This window comes from Electrona antarctica (genome assembly GCF_951216825.1).
Source record: "Electrona antarctica genome assembly, chromosome: 19".
NCBI lineage: Eukaryota > Metazoa > Chordata > Actinopteri > Myctophiformes > Myctophidae > Electrona > Electrona antarctica.
This window is the reverse complement of record NC_136800.1, coordinates 40,156,925-40,169,764: the sequence shown is the minus strand read 5'-3', so window position 1 is coordinate 40,169,764 and position 12,840 is coordinate 40,156,925. Positions and strand designations below refer to the sequence as shown.

Here is a 12,840-nt window from a genome sequence, read left to right as displayed (position 1 = left end):
CCCTCAAAATAGAAGAGAAGTTAGAGAAGAGAAGTTTCTTAACACACATTTGGGATTTTTGATTAATCCGTTCTCAAATCTTCTATTAACGTCTGGGTGTGGGTGTGCTCTTATGCCCATTTCAGCACCGCTTCAGAGCTTATTTCAACCAATTGCCTGTAGCATAATATTAAATATTTCACTCCACTATTTCTTCTTGGCTTGTCTTGGCATGGTGCCAGAGATTTTAGGCATGGTGTAGCACTGGGGCAAAGAAGGCCTGCAGGAAACCCTGCCATGTTGATACGGTCAAATGTCTCCTTGTCCCCTCCTTATAGATACGGTCAAATGTCTCCTTGTCCCCTTCTTAGAGCCGTCTGTCTCATCATTAATCTAGTCTCCTTGTCCCCTTCTTATAGCCGTCTGTCTCATCATTCATCTAAACATTCATCTGTTTTGCGTTTTATTTCCAGAGCTGGTCATGGTCACACAAGCATGAATTGATCTGTAATAAAGGCCAAGTGCTCTTGTTTTTGTGGTCGGGTTTATTTATTTTCCATTTTATTTTACTTAAATAAAAGAAAGAAAGAAATGATGTGCATGTGTGACTAAAGCTCTATTGTGCCCTTAGTTGGGGGGGGGGGGGGGGGGGGCGGGGGGGGGGTGGTGTGTGTGTGTGTGTGTGTGTGTGTGTGTGTGTGTGTGCGCGCGTGTGCGTGTGTGTGTGTGGCCTTATCAGTCTGTCAGTGGTGGCAGTGATGGTGTCATTGTGTGCTTGTTGCATGGCAGTCCCTGTCACCTTGTCTTGTTGTTGTCTGTCAGGGAGGAAGGCCACCGTGTACGTTCATCGTATCATTGAGTTGTTTCCCTGACCGAATAAAACCAAACCCACCACAGCAGCAGACGCACTAAAAAAATATTATAGGACAATAACGGCACAGTAGTCATTGTAATGGCTTTAGTTGCGCTTAATGCATTGCCATTATCATTTAACGTTGAAAATATCATTACAAAGTATTAGCATGTGTGAAGCGGTGACCTCTCGCGCCGACGGCCGGAGCTCCCGGCTTGTATTGACAATTGATTGGCTCCCACTGATCAATACACGGAATGGTCATATGGTCATTATTGATGACATCGCAGCTTGAGCGATGGATTGTGCATCAATATTTCAGATTCGTCGGGTGCTTAAGATGTGGTCGTCTTACCTCCGCCACCCCCCCGATGGATCTCTTTCTTTGAGTCGGACGCATTGTCCCTTCATTTAGTGCAGTGGCTTTCAACCAGTGGTCCTTGGGGGGGGTTCCAGGTGGTCCCCAGCTAAATGATGGAGAGTTGGTAACCAAATGGACCCTTATAGATCTTTCTTTAACCCTTGAGAGTGTAAAATGAAACCAAATGGACCTGAGTTTCATTTTACACTCACACTACACAAACTTGATTTTAAAAGAATTGTCATTTTGATCAACGTTTCGTCTGTTATCCCTCCTTATGGTACCAACATCAATACAGCATGGAAGTGTGGACAAACTCCTATCCAATGACAACAGCATGTTCTAAGTTTAGGGTCTGAGAGGCTAAATGTCATCAATTGGTGGTCCGTGGCTCCAATGGGTCTGAGAGGCTAAATGTCATCAATTGGTGGTCCGTGGCTCCAATGGGTCTGAGAGGCTAAATGTCATCAATTGGTGGTCCGTGGCTCCAATGGGTCTGAGAGGCTAAATGTCATCAATTGGTGGTCCGTGGCTCCAATGGGTCTGAGAGGCTAAATGTCATCAAGTGGTGGTCCGTGGCTCCAATGGGTCTGAGAGGCTAAATGTCATCAGTTGGTGGTCCGTGGCTCCAATGGGTCTGAGAGGCTAAATGTCATCAATTGGTGGTCCGTGGCTCCAATGGGTCTGAGAGGCTAAATGTCATCAAGTGGTGGTCCGTGGCTCCAATGGGTCTGAGAGGCTAAATGTCATCAGATGGTGGTCCGTGGCTCCAATGGGTCTGAGAGGCTAAATGTCATCAAACGGTGGTCCGTGGCTCAAATGGGTCTGAGAGGCTAAATGTCATCAAGTGGTGGTCCGTGGCTCCAATGGGTCTGAGAGGCTAAATGTCATCAGATGGTGGTCCGTGGCTCAGATGGGTCTGAGAGGCTAAATGTCATCAGATGGTGGTCCGTGGCTCAAATGGGTCTGAGAGGCTAAATGTCATCAGATGGTGGTCCGTGGCTCCAAAGCCCGATAAATAATGGACCTTGATATGAAAAGGGTTGAAAACCACTGATTAACACACAACCATGTTCTAATCCTTGGAGTTGGAAGATAGCGGGGTGTGTGTGTGTGTCTCGGTGCGTGTGTGTGTCTCGGTGCGTGTGTGTGTCGGTGCGTGTGTGTGAGGAACGGGGTAATTACCGACGCCTGCGCTTCCTAAAGGTTGTTGGGAGCCCGAGGTGACACGGAGGGCAAGGCATGCCGATCGATCACTCACTGCCCCGCGGACACCCTGCTCTGCTGCGCTCATCTGTCACTGTCCCTCATCTCTCTCTCTCTCACACACACATGCACACACTATAGCTCACGCACGCAAATGCACATAACTGCACAAGCATATACACTAACCACACATGCACATGCACGCCACACACACAAGACCACACAACTACATAAGCTTGTACACCAACCACACACACACACACACACACACACACACACACGCGCACATGCACATTAACACAGTGCTACCACATTCCATCTGTCTCTGTCTGTCATTCCCTTGTCACCGCTCATCTCTGGCTGGTACCGTCCTCTGACAGCACTGCAATGGGTGGGGTCATTCTAGTTAACCAGGGGGGTGGGGGGGGGGGGGGTCGTTCGTTACGTGCACTTGTGCTGTGCAGTAGAGTACAGAGGGTGAGTTTGTTGCCTGTATAAATGAGTTGAAATGTGTATATTTAGTCACGGGGGGTCTTATGAAAACCATGCAAAATGGGAAGCATTCGTGAACAGACTAGACAGAAGGTAACTGTTGATAACCTGATTAAAACCAGGTGTGGCTTTAGTGTACGAGGCGGTTACTGTATTTGTGGATATGCATGTTTATTTGAACCAGCTGTGGATCGATGCAGTGTTTCTCAAACGTTTTAATTTCAAGGACCCTGATGATAACTTAAGAGAGTTTGCAAATTAAACAGGGGTCCATTTGGTTCCATTTGTACTCTCTTGAGAGTTAAAGACCCTCAAAGGGTCAATTTGGAGCCCCACACCGTTGGGCTTTAGTGTATGAAGCTGTAAGTATATCCAGGGTATAATTGGTGTAGATATAAGCCCTGGCTGAAAGGAGAGGAACTGAGTGTTGGTGTGCAGTTTTCCTTAAACATCACTCAAGTATCCTCGAAGGCCAGGCTGTAGTTTTAATTTCCTTTAGTGGTAGAAGATTGTTGGGCTGCCTTTTGTTAAATCGGCTCATGTTGTCCTGAGACAAACTCCCCACCTTGTGCTTCAGTCTTATCAGTGGACCTCTACCTCCACCTACTGGACACTCAAGGAAGCAAAAACACACATGTACCCTGTATTGTAATGTAGTCGTGCATTTATATTACATTGTGCGCCAATAATGAATGAAACAACTCTATTGTATTATATTAGCGTTTGGAAATCACACGAGAGATGAAATTTCCTCCTCATGGTCAGACCTTCCTGTAGATGATCAGTATTTATCAATGAATGAATGAAGAGTGTTTTCATCTAATTAATTCCATGCTTTCTGAAAGCTGTGGTCAGTAAGGAAGTCACAGCAGTTTGAAAATGAGACAAAGGAAAACAGAGCCACATAGTGAACAATAGCAGGGTCTTGAAGGTGTGTTGTAAGGACATGTATACACGACACGTCCTCTCAAATCAAACCGTGGGGTGCCTCAGACGTGTATACACATCTTTAGGTCCTTTTTATTTATATAAAACACGATTGCTAAAATGCATTTTTTGACATTGGCCGTTGTTAGGCAACGCCTTGCTCGTCCGTCCCGGAGCTGTTTAGCTGTGCATTCACTTCCTGGTTTATGGGCCAACAAAACTTGCTATTCTGTCCGTGGTTTTGATCAGAACGGCGATGTTCTGTCCTAATGTCTGACTTCATCCTGCATCTCGTTTGGAATATTAAGTTATTAACGCTTCTAAAGAGAGATCAGACTTATTAGCGCAATGTAGTAATGGAACATTTCACCTCCTGGTTTTGGGGGGAAATGGAAGGCAGAGCTTGAGTAAAATCTGCCTCAACTCTAGTGCCTTTATTCGCAAAATTCCCCGGTAAAAATAGAACGTAGGTCAGTAAAGTGAAGTTGTCACTCATCTTTTTGTTTGTGCGTGCGTGCGTGCGTGCGTGCGTGTGTGCGTGCGCCTGTGTGTCAATGGAACCGTTGTCAGTGTAGGTCATGTTTTGAGTGCATGTTGGGTCGTCCATTCGTGTTTGCGCACCGGGAATTTGCACGTCTGTGTTTGCTAGCCGTGCATGCACACACTCACACGTGTGTGTGTGTGTGTGTGTGTGTGTGTGTGCACACATACTTCTGGACATGTGCATTTTGGAACATACATAAATACAGCTTGTGTGTGTGTTCACATGCGCCAGGAAAAGCCTGCATCTGTGATTAGCTGCCACCTTTCGCCTCCCCCCTCCTCCCCCCTTCTCCCCTACTCTCCCTCCCCCCCCTTCCGCAGAGGAAGCCTGCCACCCTATCAGGCGCTGCTGCTGAGAGCCACAACAAGAGCCTCCTTGGGGCGTCGTGGCCCGCCGGGGCACGGCCGCCATCGTCCAACAGTGAGGTTGTTGGAGGAGAGAGGCAGCTGCAGCCTAAGTCCCTCCCCCTCGGTCTGTACTGTCTGTATAGGGGCGTTGTGATTGGCGGCTACAGCAGCGGCATAAAGAGGCTCCTCCCACAACCCCTACGGAGGGTAAGAAAGGCACGGCACTCCCTCCATGGCTCCATCCCTCGCTCCACCCTCACGGGACCCGTCGCAGCTCGCTCGCTCGCTCTCTCTCTCTGTCTGTGTGACCAGAAGAGAGACCCCTGACCATGTGATGTAGCAGCTGCACATGATTGTTCACCAACCCCACCTCCCCACCCCATCTTTCCTTCGTTCCACCTCCCCCTCCCTCCTCCTCCTCGATGTGCCTGGCCTGCCCCCATTGCCCTGCCTGTGGTGTCATCTCGTTGTGTCTGTGGTGCGTGTGCGTACTGTACTGTACTCTACTGTATATCCAACAGGTTGTCGCCGGTTTGATATCTCCCTCTGTCTCTCTCTCTCTCGCTGCCTTGCTCAGTGGTGCTGTCAGTGGCTGCTGGCCGTCGTGTCGTTCATGTCGTTTGGTGCTTTGGTTGTGAAGTCGGGAAGTTGACAGCGTTGTTGATGTGGAATGATTGTGTTTAATGTGTGTCCAGGCGTGTGTGTCTCCACTGAACCTAATGTGTTAACCTTTGTTTGTGCTTTTCTCTCTCTCTCTATCTCTGTCCCTCTGTCTCTGTCCCTCTGTCTCTGTCTCTCTCTCTCTGTCTCTCTGTCTGTCTCTCTCTCTGTCCCTCTGTCTCTCTCTCTGTCCCTCTGTCTCTCTGTCTGTCTCTCTCTCTGTCCCTCTGTCTCTGTCTCTCTCTCTCTGTCTGTCTCTCTCAGGACTCTTACACAATGCCTCTCACCTCCATCCAGTGTTGGCACGTCCATTGTGAAGAATGCTGGCTCAGGACTCTGGTACGACACACACACACACGCACTCATACACACACACAAATATGTATATGCTCTTCTTTTTTTTCATCTGAGCACCCATCTGCTGGGTGAATGTAGAAAAGTGGTTTCCCCTTCACTGGAAGCCAGTAAATACTTCTCTTTTCCCCCTTCCACTTAACACATTGAGAGCCCACGCAAAATTGCCCAAAAATCACTTTCACCTAGAAAATCCATTCACATTTTTTATAATTCAGCTGACTGTGGAGACACATGCTGGAACTTTTTACTTTGAAATGTTTTATAGTTTCTGAGTTATTTAATTTAAACGCCAAATGCATTCTCAATGGTGAAAACACAAACTTTGGCACCAAGTATTCAAAGGGTTAGATATATATATATTTTTTTTCAAAGACGTCCACAGACATCTTGGGCTATGCCCGTGCGGTAATACCAAGGACGTCCACAGACGTCTTGGGCACAAAATGTGTTTAATGTGAAACTGTGAAAGCTCTGTTTTGGTACTGTACATTTTTCATGTTGACCACAGTGTAAACACCCTGCAGTACAGTAGCATATTAAGCTAACTAGCTAGTCCAGTAGTTCATCAAAAGGATAATATGGAAAATAATGCTGTTAATATCCCCCAACTGTGCATTTAAATATTGCATTCCCCAACAGAGCATTTAAATGTTGTAGCCAGTAGCCACACACACAGTGCATTTCAATAATGAATTAGTCTAATTTCATTCTGGTTTGCACTCTTGGGAGGAAACTGATAAACAGATTAAAAAGCCAAACATAAGACTGAAGACAGGAGAAATACTGTACTTCTAAACTTACTGAAACAGTCACTTTTATTATCTACTTAATGTTAAGAGTTTAACTCCGCTTAACCACTCTCAACCGAATCGTGAGGTTGTTTGTTCAACTATTGTGGCTATTCGTCATTCAAGAGGGCATAAGTGGTTAATATGCTACTGTATGATGTTTACAATGTAGTCCATGAGAAAATTGCCAGAATGGTGAAGTATTTGACCCTGGGAGATATTTAACCATTACACGTCTACAACACACGCATCACTGCCGGTGCCCACAAGCATTGTAGTTGGTTATTAAAAACACTCTTCTTGTACCATTTATCTGGAGCACACACACAGTGCCATGCAGCATTACTGGTTATTAGTCTAAATTATTGTCTCTGTCGGGTGGAAACATCATACAGTATGACCAAAACTGTTACTTTTCAGGATTCTAATTCAAAAGTAGCATATTGTATAATCTACAGTACACAATCACAGGTCTACAGAAGAAAATATGTTGGTGAAATTCGTTTTCGTGCATAGTTCCCAAAATATGTATTAGCCTGACACTCAGTCTGAAATTTAATTTCGTTTCACTTCATTATTCAGACTGAAAGCACTCCCCACGGCAGCAGTTTATGGGATGGGCGTTGTCAAAGTGGCAGTCTTCGGCGATTGGTTCACACCAACCAATCAAAAATGGTAGCAAAGCAGATGACGTCGTTGTCAATGTGGCTAACCCGGTTGCTAACCAAACGAAGACGGTCAATGAGCACTACTAGCATGTAAAGAAACACTGTAAAATATGTCGGATGATGGTGATGTTTCTAAAACTTTGTCATTTCTGTAAATAAACGATTTATCATAGGGCGATTTAATGGCCAGATCGATACAGTCGCAAGTTACCACAGTGGGGGCAGCCATGTTTGTTGTTTGGCGTCATGGAGTTGAAACGGGGTTCATGTGTTTAGTCCGACAGAGCATTGGTCCGAACGACAACCTACCTCAAACCCTAACCCTAACCTCCCCCGGGGCAGCACACCTAAACCTAACCCCAACCCTCTCCCGACCCCCAACGCACCTCGGAACATTTTGTTAACCCACTCACTAGTGGGTACTACTTTTTAATAGTTTAGTTTGACGCTGTAGTATGATCACCTTAAAGTAGGGCATTCATTTACAATAGAAATATGGACATAAGAGCTTTCTGCTTCTCATCTCCAAATATGGACATGAGAGGTTTCTGCTACTTATCTCCATATTAGAGGTGTGTGTGTGTGTGTGTGTGTGTGTGTGTGTGTGTGTGTGTGTGTGTGTGTGTGTGTGTGTGTGTGTGTGTGTGTGTGTGTGTGTGTGTGTGTGTGTGTGTGTGTGTGTGTGTGTGTGTGTGTGTGTGTGTGTGTGTGTGTGTGTGTGTGTGTGTGTGTGTGTGTGTGTGTGTGTGTGTGTGTGTGTGCGTGCGTGCGTGCGTGCGTGCGCGTTGCACGGGGCATTAACCCATTTAGGCCTGACGTCGAAATTTAAATTCTGACAGTTTTCTGAAATACCTTTTGTTTCTGAATCGGTGGTTCTCAATATTTCATGTCAAGGACGCCCAAAAATAAATGTAATTGGCCGCCGACCCCTATCTGAAAATATGTTGTTCCAGGAAACCTTCCAGAATAGAAGCAAAACACTTAGTTAAAAACTCTTCGCTCTGAAAGAATATATTCAAACATTTGGGCCACATTTTCACGATTTTTCTAAAATAGCAGATCTACAAGCTCGTAGCGCGCCACTCGGTGGCGCGCTATGAGCTTGTAGATCTGCTATTTTTCAATAGCTAAAGCATAACATAATGCTAACACCAAAAAGGGGTTCCCGCCCAAAATGGGTTAAAGCCATAGCTTGGAGGCATCTATAAAACAGCCAGGGCTTTGACTGATCAAAGTAAATGCCTGTGAATCTAGTTAACGTCAGCCCTGCTCCTAACTGCTTTTATAGGCCCGGGCAGCTGGCACGCACACACACACACACACACACACACACACACACACACACACACACACACACACACACACACACACACACACACACACACACACACACACACACACACACACACACACACAGTGCATGAACACCATACACACATAACGTGCACATGCACTAAAGCAAGCACAGTAAGTGTCCTGAAATATTTCTTATTGAATTTCATATTTCAACCCCGACCCTCCTAAAAGTTAAAACATTTTCAATATAATTTAATGTAAACATTATACCTTGACACGTTGTGAGCTTGTTGATTGGCTATTTGCATTTATATAGGGTTTCATAATACTTGTAAGTTTGGTCTCGTAACTCGTAAGTGGGGAATGTTCAAAATGTAGGAACATAATGGGATATTTACTCACAACCCATTAAAGAAAATAGGTCTGTGACCCAACAATGGGTTCCCGACTCACTGCTTGGAAAACACTGGCTTACAGCGAAATAGATGTACAGCCTTCTTTTTGGGGTCAGAGGGGCTCGACACAACTGACGTGGCAAATGTACACATGCACCACAAGCATGTACTGCCCAGCAGTCTATGTATGGGCTTGGCTGGACTGGACGGTGTCAAGAACTCAAGTTATGTGACTTTGTCATTCTTTCGTATTAGTGTCAGGTGTGTGTGTGGGTGGGTGGTTGTGTGTCCATCTCGGGGAAGTAGAGGCTGAGTTGAACTCATAGGCACATGCCCCTCCCCCCGCTCCCCCCCCCCCCCCCTCACGTTTACACATAGTTCCACTCCTTCCACATACATGACAGTGGACTGACATAAGTGTCCACATACCACAGAGAGGGTCCCCTACTTGGCAGACCAGGGTCTGTCGATAAACATGTCACACATAACATGTGTGACATGTTTGCATAACATATCTCTAAATGCATTGATTTGCGCTTTAAAGACAGTGACCACTTTACACTAGGCTTGTCTCCAAATGGATGCAGCCATCTTTAGAAATACGTCATCTAGTATTTGTATATCTCTGTCGGGGAGACTACCGGGGAAAACTATATATTTTTCAGGAAATTAAGAAAACCTTATATTTTTAAAACAAAGCAATACTGTCTCATCAAAGTTGGTATTGTGACTTCATACAGTATATTGTCAATTCATTGCATGAGAGGGGGAGAGGTGGTGGAGTTAGCTGCTTTAGCAGACAGTTTGAGGGTCCAATGGAGTTGAGAGGTTTTTTCCCAAAGCGCTTTTGTTTTTTTGCGTGGCTTTCGCCTTTATTTTATATATTTTATGGAGGGACTGCAGTAGGCTGACAGGAAATGGGGAGAGAGATGGGGGGGTGACATGCAGTAAAGGCCGTCGGGATCGGGAGTCGAACCCGCGGCACACTGCCAGACTGGATTACCAGCCAAGGTGCCTGGACCACTGAGCCATGGCTTTTTAATACTATATATAAGTATATAATAAACGTCTGTAATTGTTTCCTCCATGCAGGGAAACAAGAAGCTGTGTCCACAGTGCAACACCATCACCTCGCCCGGAGACCTGCGACGCGTCTACTTGTGAAGAACACGTCTTCCCCTTTCTCCATCTCTACCGGTCCTCCCCCGTCCGTCCCCGTGTACCCCAACGCTTCCACTCCATTTCCTACCCTGATTCCGTCATTCTTGGTTTTCTCCCTCCCTCCCATACGGCTGTCCTCTGAAGAGCATCTCCCTCCCTCCTATACGGCTGTCCTCTGAAGAGCATCCGGACCAGAGACTCCTTAACTGAGCTCCACTGGCTCTTTCTGAGAGTTGAAACTGGCTGCTTTGAATGGCTGATTTTGGCTGACTGAATATCATGGATGACTCACTGACTCGATCAGTTCCATGACTACCGCCCTCCCACAAAATAAATTAAAGCGTCTTTGGGGGGGGAAATTACATTTTCCTAAAAATTCAACATGGGCCTGCAGTCCCAATTTGGTCGTCTTCTGTTGATTCAGCCTGTCAAATATGTGTTACCGCTTCTGTCGGTAGTTGGTAGCGTTCAACCTCAAAAGGACAATATATAGAGTGCTCTGGTGGTTGGTGGATGCCAGCCGTTCATGATGCCTCGAGACATTTGTTGCAATGAGGTTGACGGAGCTCTTACTAATGAGATGAACGAGGACAAACGTGCCAGCCGGCCATGCCCTCCTCCACTGTGACCTCCACATGTCAGCCTCACGTTGGCTCGTGGCACGTGGGTGTGAAACCTCTCGTTAGTTTCAACCAGCAAGAGCTGGTTCCCTGAGAGAACTCATCGCAGGCCAAAACAAAACAGGACTTCTTCACACTTTGACGTTTCGGTGGTGCTGGGCAGTCAGCTCTCTCCCAATGACTTGAAAGTTGTTGTTTATTTTTTTTGTTTATTTTTTTGGGGGGAGGGCGGAGACTAGAGTAAGTCCTCTGTGGTTCAAGGCAGCCCAGCTAAACTTCAAGCTGCCGTTTGGGTGCAGGGCTGCGGGCTCATGGTTGAGAGAAAAGGACCCGTCTACGACTCTACGGTAGTCTGAAACTGAGCGTTCAACCAAACCCGACAACAACCTTAACAACCACGTTAAAGGTGTTTGATACTCCTTCTCCCAACTCCTCCTCCTCCTTCTCCTCCTCAATTAAAAACTTCCTTTTTTTGTGGTGTTCTAGTGAAGTCAACCAAATTTTTCTCCCAAGATGCAGTGCAAGCACATGTAATATAGTCTATGTATGTTTACAGTGTTGGGTGTAAATGACATAGAGCTCACATAACCTGTGACACAAATACACACACACACACACACACACACACACACACACGCGTACACACACACAAACACGCGCACACACACACCACACAGACAAAAGTATATAATATCAAAGTCCTGTTTAGGTTGAGTTTCGGGAAAGGTGAAGGGAACGATTGTTTGGAAAAAAAAATGGCTGGAAAGAAATAAGCCTTATGTATTTTTTAAAAACAAGATGTTGATGTTTCGAGGTTGAAGTTGTATTTCACTGTACAGGATAAGAAAAAAAACATAAGAAATAATAATAAAAACTACTCGAAAGTAGACGTTCAAAGTTTAGATGGTGTACATTTTCATTTCTTTTCCATCATGGAACTACAGTGTGCCCTGAAAAGCTGTAGATTTGAGAATAAAGCAAGGAGGTATTTTTGTTTTTAAGTTTGTAATTTCCTTGGAAATTATGGAAATTATTATTCTTGTTTTAAACAAGCACTGAGCAAATGGTGTTGAATGGCCATTTATTCATGACTGCGTTGCCCATCTTGTTGTTTTTTTTACTCTGGAGCAATGCTAACCACCTGCTTTATCTCTTCCGTTAGGAATAACAAGAAGCTTGGACAGAAAATACTTCTTATTTTCAGTTTGAACCCCCTCCCACCACACACACGCACACACTCACCTACCTGTCTCAAAAGAATACCTTTTCAAAATGATCCTGCTACACTGCAAAAAGCGTTGTCTCGCCCCCCCCCCCTCCACCCCCTCCCTCGGTCACATGATCTTGTCCTCTGCCCTCTGCAGCAGCAGCAGCAACCAAGGTGGTGGTGGTGTGGCTTTGTGTTTGTAAAACTATGTATTCTGTGATGTCTGTATTGTTGTAAGAAATGATTAAGAAGAAAAAAGAAAATCAATAAAATAAAGTTTCTCAAACGCCACGACTGGTCCTGTTCGCAAAGGTCCACACACGACTGGTCCTGTTCGCAAAGGTCCACACACGACTGGTCCTGTTCGCAAAAGGTCCACAATGGAGACTTTTTCCAGACAAAATGTTCCCACAGTGTCAGTCACTGACGAGAAGAAGAGACGGAGACAGATGGCCTTAATGCAAAAAAGATCTGGATATTTATTTTTGCTTTGTTTACTCTGTCATCTTGGTGCAAGTAGTGGTTTCCTTTTGTCATCTTTAAGTCGCTTATTAAACTTTGTTATAAAAGAGAAGGGGAAATAACTAAGATTCTAGGAAGCGGTTCTCAAACTGCCAGCCAAAACCCAAGTACATTACAAATTATTACACTTTTTCGGGAGGAATCGTTTAGATTCGTCATTTGGATTGATTTGGCGTTCTTCATCCGACCGTGTCGGATGAAGAACATCTACAATCTCATCGTGTCGCGAGAGCTTGTGGATCTGTTTTAACCCATTTTGACCTGAGATCAGGTTCTAAAAATGTCTTCTACATCCTGACAGTTTTCTGAAAAAGCTATGTTTCTGTCAGTCGTTCTTCGATTTTTCAAAAATAGCAGACCTACAAGCTCGTAGCGCGCCACTCGGTGGCGCGCTATGAGCTTGTAGATCTGCTATTTTTCAATAGCGAAAGCATAGCATAATGCTAACACCAAAAGG

General features: G+C 45.4%; 1 protein-coding gene across 1 annotated transcript in view; it reads left to right on the top strand.

Moving 5' to 3' along the window:
* Positions 1-12,569, top strand: part of rnf220a (ring finger protein 220a) — a 71,165-nt gene extending 58,596 nt beyond the window's left edge. Inside the window, exons 12-16 of the mRNA XM_079529348.1 lie at positions 4,683-4,916; positions 5,634-5,708; positions 9,966-10,141; positions 10,179-12,173; positions 12,235-12,569. Coding sequence (XP_079385474.1) covers positions 4,683-4,916; positions 5,634-5,708; positions 9,966-10,037 — 381 coding nt within the window. The 3' untranslated portion in view covers positions 10,038-10,141; positions 10,179-12,173; positions 12,235-12,569. The remainder of the gene's footprint in view (positions 1-4,682; positions 4,917-5,633; positions 5,709-9,965; positions 10,142-10,178; positions 12,174-12,234) is intronic.
* Positions 12,570-12,840: the final 271 nt, after the last annotated feature.